The 14,115-nt window shown below is 43.7% G+C and overlaps 1 protein-coding gene across 8 annotated transcripts in view; it reads left to right on the forward strand.

Moving 5' to 3' along the window:
• WIZ (WIZ zinc finger) overlaps positions 1–14,115 on the forward strand; it is a 688,842-nt gene that overhangs the window by 458,285 nt on the left and 216,442 nt on the right. For all 8 annotated transcript variants that reach the window (XM_069231671.1, XM_069231676.1, XM_069231674.1 and 5 more), the window contains one exon: positions 6,736–6,909. In XM_069231671.1, the coding sequence (XP_069087772.1) occupies positions 6,736–6,909 (174 nt within the window). The remainder of the gene's footprint in view (positions 1–6,735; positions 6,910–14,115) is intronic.

The following is a 14,115-nucleotide window of genomic DNA, read 5'->3' on the forward strand; positions in this document are numbered from 1 at the left end:
GTTGTGCAGCTGGTGGGGGAAACCAGAACCATTGACATTGCCAGGACTGGGTCATTAACCCAGTTAAGGTCACCCCTAAGAACCCATAGCCCTGAGGAAAGTTGCTGCCGGACCTCTCCTAGTGTTACGATTAATTCTGCGTTAAGCAGGGACGGGGCATATACGCTTAGGAAGGAGAACTGTCTGCCATAAAGCTGGCCTGAAACTGTTGTGTACATACCCCTCCTATCTTTCCTGAGCCATGGGTGCTGGGAATTCACTGGTGTAGTGTTGATAAAGTACCATGTCTTATTGGATGGTCTGTCTGAACTGTTTGAGTGGTGAAAATATATAGAATTATATGTGTAAACCCCTTTCCTAATACTTGGAGACCTTGAAGTATCTGTCTCAGAGAATAGTAGATATAACTGCCAGCTGCGAGTTTGAACTCAAACACATCCATACCTTTTAGCTCCTAAACATAGTTCCTGTGATAACTGACCACCCAAAAAAAAGCATAAACTACGATTGAAAGGGTTTTAATAAAAATTAAGCTCTAATTGATGAGAGAAATCAAGAAACTCTAAGCCTGTGGTTAAGGCATTAAAATATAAGGATTGGAGAGATGTCCCCATATTGAAAATGGAGACTGAATCTGTGAAAAAGATTAATCTTTCCAGTTGTGATCCTTCATGTAGCCCTGAGGCTTACAGGTTAGTAGTACTCGGACAGAAGAAACTATATGAAGAAGAGACATGAAGTCCAGTGAGGGTGGCCAGTAATGTGTATAAGGTCTATCACCCAAAATCTCTCATGAAGAAGGTGACACTGCAAACCTCGCACATGGTAACCCTGTCTTCTCCCTATCTGTGCTCTTTCAATTGGATAATGGAAACTGTACAATGTTCTCTATGGAATGATTGACTAGGTGACTTTAAAGGGAGCAGTCCCATTTTCTATAAATGGTTACTAAAGGCAGTTTGTTTTTCCAATTCATCTTTCATATCATCACATCTGCCCTTACTGAGTAAACATTATCAGTTGGTTGTAACTGTTAAGATCATTTTGTCAGATCTCAAGTGTGAGAATGTTCAATGTGAGTTTGAGATGCTGCCCAGAGAGACTACGTTCCTCATGCCCACAGCGCAGTCCGGATTAAGTAGGATTTAGCCCGGAACCCCGGTGTTTTGTTTCTCTTGTCCTCGTTTTTTTTTCCATCACATTTGAACACCGGATTAGCCTTTCGTCCTACACCTTGGCACTAAGACACTCACCGCTGGAACGGTACTCTTGCTCCCACTACACATCGGACCAAACGGCGTAGCCACTTTGGGGGAGGAGTCATCATACCGCGCTGGAAAGTGCTGACAGCTCTCCCGCTTCGCGGGACGCTAAGATACTTGCTACTGGAAAGGGACTCTGTCCCACTGCACATCGCACCCGGAGGCGTAGCCACTTTGTGGGTGGAGTTATCGGACCGCACTAGAAAGGGAGAGTCTCAAATAAAGTTATCTAAGAGAGTCACCTGTGAATGTGTTAATAAGAAGTCATCCATTATCTCTTGTGATCAGCTTAGCCTGTGTGATAACTATTATAAAGATATAAGGCAGTAGTGTTTCTCTGATTTATAAAAAGTGGAATCGCTAGAAGGGAAGGTTAATGCACTCTTAGCAGTAGGGAAAACCTCAGTCCCTCTACCATCTTTTGGGGTAAACCCTCCCTGAATCCATCGAGCTTGCGCATTCTCCAGCCTTATCCATCGCCCTAGATCAGGGAGGAGGATTAATCCTTAGGCAAGAACCTTTCTCTAGAACCCTGGTCCTTGCACCTACAGATCACATGGATAAACCAATTTATCAGCAGAGGGTGGATGAGCCCCCTAGGCCGCAAGCTTTCTCCTCCTGTGTTTTCAAATACGTGGGCCCCTTAACCATGTATCCCTGTGGCATGTGCCCCATATATTATAATCCTGGAAAATGTACCCAGGTTACACCCAGAGTCCCGCACTTCATTGTTGACTAAGGTCAATGACTGGGCCAGGAGATCAGATCTTTCTGGAGAAATTTTAACCAGAGAAGGGTACCTTGGATTGGTTTAACCAGTAAAACGTCATCAGGGGACTGTATTGTTATTAATTTTAGGAACCCGCAGTTAGGATCCTGTATCACCATTTCTCAACATCAACACTAGATCTGGGACTTAAAGTACAATGGCTGACATATTTTAATAGCATCAAGCCTCAAACCTAGCAGACCTGTTTCAGTAAACCAGCTAAGCAGAAACCCTACATTCCCCCCCATTAGTCATTAGTAATACCCTTGGTGGAGATTCGGAGGCAGATATGTCTTCCTCACTTAATCTGCAGCCCTCTGAACCATCAAACTCTACTGCTATTGTATCCCCCTGGGATTATCTCATGGACTTTGGCAGGGCTAAAGAATAAGCTGGATAACCCAGAATGGTTAGGGCTTGTGGGCCAATACTCATAAATCTGTTGTCAAGAGACTTGGCTTTTAGATCCTCCCTACATTAATGGCTTTACTTCCTGTTGTGCCCCTGCAATTAAGTCTCCTTTGGGAAGGGCCAAGGGAGGTTTGGTCACATTTATATCTGTAAAAGGGGTAGATGCACGTATTATTGACATAACACCTTATTATCTGGTTCTTCTCCTTTAACTGAGCTACATGATGTTTTGTTGATCAACTATTATAATAATAATAATGTCTTCGATCCATCAGACACCAGTGTGATCGATAGTCTTGAGACTAGGGTGTATAAGGCACTGAATGGAAGTAAGAAGTAACTTATGATTATCTGGGCCAGTGATTTTAATGTCAACTGGTGTGACCCTGAACTTTTTTAGATTGTTGTGGATTTTTGGATAAATATGACTGCCCTATGCAGCATTTTAAACGTACCCCTTACGGGAATGCGCTTAATCGAATGCTGGCTACCAATTCCTTGATTTTCCCAACTTCGGAAGTTAAGGGGGTCCCCACGTTCATGGATGGAAGTGCTCTATCCACAATTGATTTTATAGTTTATTCAAGAAATCTTATTCCCTTTGTAGGGAAGTTCAGGGTGATGCTAACTTGCATTAGTGACATTAACCCGCTAATTTTAGAAACTAGGATGGGTTTGGTTAAGGGCTCTGGTGTGGAGGCACAGCAGCCTGTGTCGAGGCCCAATGGGCAGAAGGGCTTGACCATCAAGTGGGGTAAAATTGATAAATATAACTTCCATAGAGATCTGATGACAAATATGAAGGAAGAGGTCATGACTGCTTTGGGGGGGGCATACCCCTGCGCAAGAAATTATTGAGGCTTTTTCTGCCTTTACAAGTTATATGGCAGACAAGCTACAGCGCCCAAATATTAGTAAAGATATAAGTCCTCGTTGGTTTAATCATGCATGCACGTCTGCACTTAAAGACTTTAAAGAAGATTATTAGCTCTGCCCCACGCAATCAGTCTGCTATCAAAGTGGCAAGAAGGACATAAAAGGCCACCCTTGCTGCCAGGAAGAAAACAATGAGGGAGAATGCCTGGATCGAGTTAATTAAAGCTAGTAATAGCAATGATATGAAGGCTTTCTGGCACTTGATTAATTCCACCCCATAGGCCAACAAGGATAACGCTGTAATTGATACTGTTATTCTAGCGCAAGCTTGGGTGGAACACTTTTCCAACTTTTTTAAAACAGAGATTGTCTCCCAGGAAGAAACAAATGGTTCCTACACTGGGAGAAATGCTTCCCTAGGTATAGCCTTCTGTAATTCAGTAGAAGTATCTGATGTATTACAGGGGCCACTACTCACTAACGTTCGTAGATCTGCCATGATGGGCCCCCTTGTAGATACTTGGAGAGGTGATCATTGTGCCCGTCTTTAAGAAGGGGGATAGGGCTGACCCGCAGTGCGATCGCTCAGTTTCCCTCTTGAATAGTTCTGTTAAGATCTTAGGCCGAGTGGTATCAAATAAATTGGAAAAGTGGGCCATGGAGACCAATTGCTTATCAAAGGTACAGTATCGGTTTTAACCATGGCTGGGAACAATTGAACAGACTCTTAACCTGACTTTGATAGTACAAAAATACACTTCAGGTAAAGAAAGGCAGTGTACATTTAGCCTTTTATGGATCTGTCCTGTGCCTTTGACACAGTTGACAGGTCCAAACTGTGGACTGTCATGCCAGATATTGGGATGGATAAAGATATAATCTTCTTACTTAGTAGACTTCCTGCCTAGACTTCTGCATGGGTTCGTTTTAGCCAGGTGGGTGATCTAATTGAAGAATTTCCATCTTTAAAGGGGGTCAGACAGGTATGCGTGCTGGCCCCCTTTCTTTTCCTCCTTTGTATAAATGGTCTGGAAGTATTTCTGTGTAAAATGGGGAAGGATTTGCCCCTCATTAACTCCCAGCCAATCCCAGTACTACTTTATGTCGACGACTCTGTCCTTCTGCCAAGGACAGCAAATGGCCTTCAAACCCTACTGACTGCTTTTAATACTTTTATAGAAACCCTTGGTCTCAAAATTGATAGAACAAAATCCTTTGTGATGAAGAGCGGTCCAGAGGTATCAAAAAGCAAAAGATTTGTTCTAGAAGGCACAGAAATAATTAAAGTTTCCAACTTTACTTATCTCGGGGTCCCAATTGATGTTGATTTTAACTGGAAGTTTTTGCATAGTGTCGGCATCTTGCTATTTCAAAGACCCATTGATGCAGTTTTTAGATTTTCAAAGAAGCTTGGACACACTCCAGTGAAGGAAAAGTTGATTGTTTTTAAAAATAAATGTCTTTAAATTACGTCGTTCGGAGCTGGGGTGTGGGGATATACTAATTGTACAGGTCGCCAGGTTGTGGAAAATAAGTTTCTGAGAAGGCTGTTAGCAGTCCCTCCATCTACTCCGGCTGTGTTTAGCCATGACGAAAGAGACTTGAGGGGGCATAGCCGATTAGATGAGATTACAACCTTTACTTCTCTGGTTAAGAGATCGGCTAAATCCTGAAGCTCAACCGTGTAGATCAGTGATTATGGATTGTTTGTTACTAACTCGGTTTATGGACATTTCCTTGCTCAGATGTCAAATCTACATTCTCCTGTCTCTGGGTAGGGGATTATTTCCTGGTCCCTAACTATTTAACTTAGCGGGGGAGGGCAGGGGGGCAGGCAAAGACAGGATTAAGGATCTATACTGGCATTCTATCTTTGACTCATATTTAACCAGGGGCACATCAGAGGACCTGGAGAGTCCGTTGCTACAGCCATCACATCCCAAGTTATATCTTAATATCATTACCTCCGAGCGGCATAGGTTTTTACTTAGTAGATTGCGTTAGAACTCCATACATTATTTATTAGCATTTCCCACTCAAGGCACTTGGTTTAAGAAACTCTTGCCATGCTGTTGTGGCAGTAGATCACGTCAATGCACTTTGCACTTTGATCTTTTCTGTAACTTATATACTGTACCCAGGAGAAGGCTTGTACAGCCTGTACTCCTCCCAACGGGCAATAGGTCCAGCCATTTTGCTTTCTCTTATTTGCAGGACCTAGGAAGTGAAGGGATGATACAGGCTATGTTAAATTTTGTACATGCTTCTATTTGAATTCGTAAATGTTATTAATTTCTGTAATGTTTTTATATTTATACTGACCTTGTTATTTATATTCATATCTTTGATTATGAAGTTTTCAATTGACTGTCTTTTATGGCTCTTTTGAGCCTAATAAAGTATTTACAAAGAACCTGCCAAGTTTTGGAATGTAGTCACCGTATTGGACTGGGTAGTTTGGGTTGGCAATCTCAGCCACAGTTCTGTACACACTCTTATTTACCAAGCCTATTTGTCATGGTTGTTACTAGGGGTTACAACGTTAAGAGTAGTAGCATTGTCACCACAGCTGAATTTGTGGTTTTATGACACCTATGTCTCTGAATTATCTTATATAAACAAATTAAGGCAAGGAAGAGCAAATTTTGATACCATATTGTAACAAAAAGGCCCCTATCTGATAAAACTAAGGATGCCATTAAAAGGCTGGTCAGAGGTTAGTTAATGCATGGGGCTTGCCTTCTAGTAGACCTGGTTGAGTCCAAAACGGTGACTCAGTTCCACGTATTTGTGGTATCATTAATATAATGTATTGTTTATAGCGAATGCAGTTACAGAAGATCGCAGTTAACATTTTGTTTCTTAGGGTAAGACAGCATCTTCTGTGTCCCATTACCCACAACATAGGTTGGTGCTAATGCTGCATAAATAAATGAGCAAAAATGGTTAGTAATTTTACGTATATTGGTCCCCATTTTATTTGTGCAATCTGGAGCTGTTGCCAAGCAGTAGTGTTACTCCATATGATGGTGTTCCCAGATTTACCACAGGGCTGTAAAAGAAACCCATAATCTTTAAAATTAGAATGAACATAGAAAGCTTCCAATTTGGTGTGAGTAGCTGCATTTATTTGCTGTCTGGACCTATAGTTTGATTGTTTTGTGTTATTCTTACCTCATGTCTCTGAGGATGATATGGCTGTCAGTTGGGTAATCACAGTAAATGAGAAAGTGTGTGTTCAGTCTTACCTTTTTTTAGTGGTGCAAGCCTTTCAATAGTGAACAATGGTTTAGGCCTAGTTTAAGATGTCAATGTAAGTGATTAATTTTTTGTTCTGTTAAACAGCAAAGGGACTAGTTGATCTTTAGACTATGCATTTTCTCTACATATCTTGATTCTGAGTTTATCTTCTTGTAGCAGTGAGTTCCGAAGAGGAGGAAATGGTAGCCATGAACTTGGACTCTCCACCTAGCCAGAACAAAATTCCCCCGCTTGTGCAGCAGCCTTCGTTGGAACAAAATCTAAGCCGAATGGGAAGTAGAATGTCTCCAGACCCTCTTGGCAGCAAGCAAGATTTACAGGACTCCAAATGTGAGTGGCTGTGCTGAGTTAAGACACTATGTGCGTGTGTGTATGTATGTGTGTGGTAGTGTGTGTGTGTGTATATATATATGTGTACACACACACATTCATTCATATACCAATGGCGATCGCCGCTGGGTAGTTAAAGTTAGGACCACATTTCAAATAGGAAACTGATTTTTGGGTTCCTTACAACTTGTGTGACATTTCAGATATTCATGAAACTTTTGCAGAAAGTCTAATTTGCCTCAGTTCCTTCCTGGAAAGTTTCAGGGTGAGCACAAAAAGTGTTTTACCCCATGCAGTTTCCCATAGGAAAAATTAGACACAGCTTCAAAATGGCTGAACTGAATTACACCAAATATGGCAGAATACTAGATCTTTACCCAGAAAGTGCTTTTTGTGTGATTTGTTTAAATGCAAGTCTAACAGATTAAAAGCTAGCATATGATTACTTGTAACTACATCAACAAAGTCATTGCAGTAGCCCTTTTTAGGAGTTATTAACTCAGCCCCCAGTCCTGTAAAAATTGAGTTAAAAAAAACATATTGAGAGGCAAGGCAGAAACACCCTATTCCTTCACACCTGGTGGGTAGAGGAGGGGATTCATAGAGGGATTCCCCCTGCCCTTGAGCCAAAACAATTATTTTTAAACAGATCTGCAGTGCTGTTAAAAGGAAGGGCGGACGGCCTCGCACCCTTTTCAAATGTAAGACCACCTCCTCCCCTCGGATGGGCCAGCACCCAGGGATTCTACAGGTATTATTTCTAGGAAGAGGGAGTGCACCCCACTTCCTGAGCCATCTTGACCCCTCCCTCTCAGGAACCCCATCCCCCATGACTGGTGTTTGTATGATGAGGGGGTGTGGCCCACCCACTCTCTGATCCTATTCCCCAGGACACAGCCTTGTGACCTGTCCCAGAGAGTGCAGGCAGGCAATAGATGTTTAATTCCGTGCCCACACTCCCCTTGGCAGGGAACTTAGCTTTCTCCAGTATTGGAGCTTTCATAGATTCACATGCTTGAATCATCCCCGTCGTCGAGGTGGGAGCCTCACGGTAAACTTAAATATATAAAAAGCAGTAAGTCAGTAAAAGTAAAACCAGTAGGCCCTAGTAGGCCTCATAGGGTATTTTACAGTCTATCCACTTTGTTTTGTGAAAAGACCCAAACTTGAGTATCAACCAGTCAGGATTCAGCCCCTCCCAAACACTCCCAACAGAGGCTGAATTCCCTCAGATTTTCTACCGCACGTCGTGTGAAGGAAGTCTCCCTGAGCTCTGCTCAGTTTTTTTCCTATTTTCTGACTGAAGATTGTTTTTTCTCTCAGGAAACTAGTTCCAACTTTACTATGTCTGAAAAGGCAAAGAAGGGTCTGTTCAGAGACTGTGACAACTGTGGGAAGAAGAGACTACATATTGATGACCCCCACAAGAAGTGTATTTACTGCCTTCATCCAGACCATAAGGTGAGAGACTGCAAAATCTGTCGCACCTTTAGTCAAAAAACCCTCAAAGACCGAGAGGGTAGACTTCTCTTATGGCTGCAAAAACAGAAAGCCTTAGAGCATCCTTCATCAGACAGCGAAGAGTCACCACAAACTTCTCGCCCTCAGAAAAGAACAGGTGAGAGAGATAGAGGTGCGGATGAACCACCAAGAAAAATGCACAAAAAGACAAAACAAGTCTTAACTGAAGAGGCAGTTAAACATGGACCAAAAAAGGTTCATTCAGAACCTAGTACGCCGTTACACCGGAAAAGCACCTCAAAGAAACCATCCCTGTCTGTCACCACAAAAAGAGCCAGAAAAACTCTTTTCGGTGAAAAAACAACCGTCGACGACCGCCCCGTCGACGGTAACAGCGACCACGGTATCGTCGACGTTCACAACACCATCCTCACCGATGATTATGACGTCGTCGCCGTTGTCATCGACGACGATTATTACTGCAAAAATCTTCAAAAGAGCTTCGTCGGCAACCACAGCGTCGACAGCGGAGGCCTCCTGGGTTCACAAATCATCCAGGGCACTCCCATCTACGCAAGATACGTCGGCGAAGCGACCGTCGTCGGTAAAATACCCGTCGACGAAGGGACCGTCGACTAAGGACCCATTGACAAAGACGCAGTCATGGACGGAAGCGTCGACGAGACCCGTCGACGAGAGACCCGTCGACGAGAGACCCGTCGACGAGAGACCCGTCGACGACAGTACTGTCGACGAGGGAACCTTCGACGATGGAACCGACGATCACCACAGCATTAACAGTTTACAAACCTTTGGACATTTCACCAGATCATTCCTCATACCATCATGAGGACTCCACCAGATTCTTACCCTTTTCCCTTATTAATATAGGGGACAAGCCATCTGACATTTTGCCGATGCATACATCACCAAGTAAAGTGCTGCCATACCCACCGCAACATCTTTTAGACGATGATGATGATGAGGATCAAGGAATGTTTGGGGCAGCTAGTAGCCCGCCCCAACTAAATGTCAAATGTCAAGAGTTTGATGAAGAAGAGGATCAACATTACCAGCATAGTTATGCTTCAACATCTTATCCACAGGCAAACCAACCATCGCCACTAGCTATGCCTAGCACATTAGTGACAGATTTACAACATATGTTGAAGGACTACTATAAAAGGTTCCCACCGTCAACTCAGTCCACGCCACCTAGACCTCAAAGTTACCAGCAAGCTCAAACTACTAATGTTTCCGAAAAGCCACAGGCTAGTAGACCTGTAACTGGCCAACCTCCGGAAGCTTACCTCTCGTCGGACGACGAAAGGGAAGAGGGCGAGCTAGCAGATTCAGCGGCTAGTGAATGGGACGATTATCTCGTTCCCACACCATCTCCACCTCCAGCAGCTCCAGTGGATTCTCCTCCAGAAGACATAGGAGGTTTCCATAATATCATAGAGAGAGCGGCGAAACGTTTTGGCCTGGCAATTGTTTCCCATGAAACTGAGTGTTTTTTGTATGACTTTAAAGAGCCATCAAAGAGATCTGTAAGAGCCATACCGATTGTGGATTTCTTATGGCAGGAGGGTTTGAAGGCAATGAAAAACCCGGCAACAGTGCCTTCACAAATGCCAAGGGTAGAGAAAAAATACAAGGCCCCAGATGATTCTCCGGCCTGTTTAGTCTCACAGCCGAAACCTGACTCGGTTATATCACAGGCGGCTCAACGACGATCCAAAAACCCCTCTACGCCTATTGCGTCTCCCCCAGACAAAGAGGGAAGGAGACTAGACAATATCGGTAAGAAATTCTCCTCGGTTGCTGCAGTAACGGTCAAGGCGGCCAATTCCCTCGCCATCCTGGGAAGGTACGATCGCCAGATGTGGGCAGACATGTCCGCTTTTGTAGATTCACTACCAGAAGATCTCAAGGTGGAAGCTAAAAAGGTCTTGCAGGAGGGAGAAAGGGTCTCCGCAGAGATAATAGACAGTTCAATAGATATTTCCCTCACTGGCTTTCGACAATTAGCTGGAGCAGCAGTCCTGCGCAGACAAGGGTGGCTTAAAGCTACTTCATTCAGACAAGAAGTCCAGACTCGTGTTCTCGACATGCCCTTCGATGGAGAGAGTTTGTTTGGCAAACATGTCGACGACATGCTGCAGGCTATCAAGACGGATACCGATACAGCAAAATCCCTAGGTACCCTGCAGTATAAAAAACTACCTTTTCGTGGAGCAAGGGGTAGAGGTAATTACTCCTTTCGAGGTGGATCCCAACAATACAGGTCACAATATCCATCTTCCTCCACAGGACCAGGACATCAGCAGCATTATCGATTACCACCAGCCGCAGCTTACAAACATCCGGCTAGAGGAAGAGGAGCTGCCCGAGGAAGAGATACAGGCAGAAAGCAATGACCAGCGGATAATCTCAACACCTCCCCAATCAATATTGAAGGTCGGAGGTCGCATCAATTCTTATTTCCCCAAGTGGAAGGCTATAACATCGGACAGATGGGTACTAGATGTAGTGACCAGAGGTCATACTCTGGAATTCATGCAAACACCACCGAGTGTCCCTCCATCGGGTACACCGCCTCCGAGGTTGAACCAACTTCTCAGGGAAGTAAGAATAATGCTAACAAAAGGAGCAATAGAACCAGTCCCTTTATCTCAAAAGAACAAAGGATTCTACTCCCGGTTTTTCCTTCTAAAGAAACCCTCAGGAGACTGGCGCCCCATCCTGGACTTGAGAGCACTAAACAAGTTTCTAAAGAAACAATCGTTCAGGATGGTAACGTTGCAGGATGTCCTGCGTCTCTTAAACACTGGAGATTGGATGGCATCCCTAGACCTCCAGGATGCTTATTTTCATATCCCCATATATCGCAAACATCGCACATTTTTAAGGTTCAGGGTAGGAAGTATGCACCTCCAATTCCGGGTTCTACCATTCGGTCTCAAATCAGCCCCCAGAATCTTCACAAAAATGTTAGCTCCAGTAGCAGCACATCTTCGCCAGTCAGGTATCCAGGTCTTCCCTTACCTGGACGACTGGCTTATAAAGGCACCCTCAAAATTCCAAGTAACAAATCATATTTCCTATTGCCTTCAATTGTTACACAGCCTGGGGTTTGTAGTCAACTACCAGAAATCTCAGATATATACCCCAAACAAGAATTGAGTTTCTTGGGAGCAATTTTGGACACAGTACGCAGCAAAGCGTACCCATCACACGAGAGGAAACAAAAGTTAACCTCTTTGGCAGACAACCTATCCAGAAAAAAGTTTGTTTCAGTCCGCATCTACAAATCATTGCTCGGAATGATATCATCGTGCATTCCGCTAGTCCCAGATTGCAGGCTCCATATGCGACCCCTGCAAGAGCAATTGGACATACAATGGACACAGGTCCACGGCTCCTTCGAAGACAAGATTCGCATAACGCCTCTAATGAAGAACACTATGAGGTGGTGGGCGACTCCAACCAATTTCTCAAAAGGGCTGTCTTTTCTTCTTCAAACACCAAGTTACATAGTAACAACGGATGCCTCTCTCGAAGGATCGGGTGCACACTGCCAGGACCTGCAAATCAGCGGAATCTGGAATCAGCAAGAGAGCCAGCTCCACATCAATTATCTACAACTCAAAGCAATACACTTAGCTCTAAAAGCTTTCTTGCCAAAGATACAATGTTCAAGCGTCTTAATCCGGACGGACAACATGACCAGCATGTTTTATCTAAACAAGCAAGGAGGCACAAGATCCCTACAACTCTCGCAGCTAGCCCAACAAATTTGGACATGGGCCATCAAACACAATATTTCACTAAAAGCGGAGCATGTGCCAGGACAGATCAATGTTCTAGCAGACACCCTGAGCAGGACAGTAATTCCTTATCACGAGTGGGAGCTAGACCAGAAAACTCTCAATGGCCTGTTTCTATTATGGGGCAAACCAAACTTAGACCTATTTGCCACTCTCGAGAACAAGAAATGCCAGTTCTACGCAAGTTGGCTTCCCCAAAAAGATTTGTGGGGGAATGCGTTTTCGATGAGATGGTCAGGAGTTTATGCCTACGCTTTTCCTCCGATCCCGCTTATTCCGAGAGTCATCAGAAAAATGAAGACGGAGGGGTGTCGACTTCTACTCATAGCTCGCAGATGGCCCAGACAAATATGGTATACGGAGCTCCTCATGCTCTCCGAACGACCACATCTACCACTCAGACAGAGTCCGACTCTTTTAACGATGCACCAGGGACAAGTCACACACCCACATCCGTCGTCTCTTCATTTGTCGGCTTGGCTCCTGAACACAATGAATACTTAAATCTCAAAATTTCCCCAGAGTGTAGAGACATCTTAGCAAAAGCTAGAGCTGACACTACCAACAAAACCTATAGACTTAAATGGAAACGGTTTTGTGTTTGGTGTGCAGCGGAAAATATACATCCTTTATCTTCTACTCCGGAACAGATACTTCCATATCTCCTGCTCCTGGCAAAATCAGGACTTGCATATTCTTCCATACGGGTACATCTGGCAGCAATTTCTAGATACCGCAGATCACCAGACAGACTCTCTTTGTGTTCCACAAGAATTGTCAAAAAATTTATGAAGGGCCTTTTTCGGGTCTTCCCGCCAATTAGGAAACCTCCGCCTCTATGGTCATTGAATGTTGTGTTGATGCAGCTCATGAAAGCTCCTTTTGAGCCGATCCACAAAGCTGACCTAAAATTCCTCGCATGAAAAACAGCGTTACTGTTAGCTCTTACTTCGGCAAAAAGAGTCAGTGACATTCAGGCGTTCACTATCAAACAGCCGTTCCTCCAGTTTACAAACTCAGGTGTCATCCTGCGGACAAATCCTAAATTCATTCCGAAAGTTCCCTCAACATTTCATTTAAATGAACCAGTCATCTTAAAAACCTTTTTTCCAAATCCGCAAACAGTGGCGGAAAAAACATTACATTCTCTCGATATTAAAAGATGTTTAAAGTTTTATCTACAGAACACTCAGGCCATCCGCCAGTCGGATCAATTATTTGTAGCATTCGGCGGAACAAAAAAGGGACACGCGGTGTCCAAACAGACTTTAGCAAGATGGATTGGCCTGGCGATTCAGTTCTGCCATTCAAAAGCAGGAAAGCCGCTCCACACCAGGGTGAGAGCCCACTCTACCAGATCGGTAGCCACTTCAGCTGCACTCTTTGCAGGTGTACCACTACATAGCATCTGTAGAGCAGCGACATGGTCCAGCCAACACACATTTACAAGACATTACTGTCTAGAGGAGACTAACCAGGTCGATACAGCAGTGGGACAAGCAGTGCTGAGGCATCTATTTCGTTAAGGTGAGCCTCTTACACATCCCACCACCACACTCGAGGTATGGTCATTAATGGTTCATTTTCTTATACTGTGTTAACGTGTCGTATTCTCCATAATAATAGCATAAATTGTGTCAGGATTTCTTGCCACACACCTTTTATTGCTCTTATATTCGGATGTTTATGAATATAAATATAATTATATGTAAGTGCATATTTAAAACTGAACTAATGTGAATCACATCACGTATAGAATTACGATGGAATTACAGTCAATGTAATTCAGTAAGTAAGAAAACATTACTGCTCGTTACTCTGATTCAAGCATGTGAATCTATGAAAGATCCAATACTGGAGAAGAAAATTAGTTACTTACCTGTAACTGCAGTTCTCCAGTATTGGTACCTTTCAT

This window comes from Pleurodeles waltl, chromosome 4_2 (assembly GCF_031143425.1).
Source record: "Pleurodeles waltl isolate 20211129_DDA chromosome 4_2, aPleWal1.hap1.20221129, whole genome shotgun sequence".
Lineage (NCBI taxonomy): Eukaryota > Metazoa > Chordata > Amphibia > Caudata > Salamandridae > Pleurodeles > Pleurodeles waltl.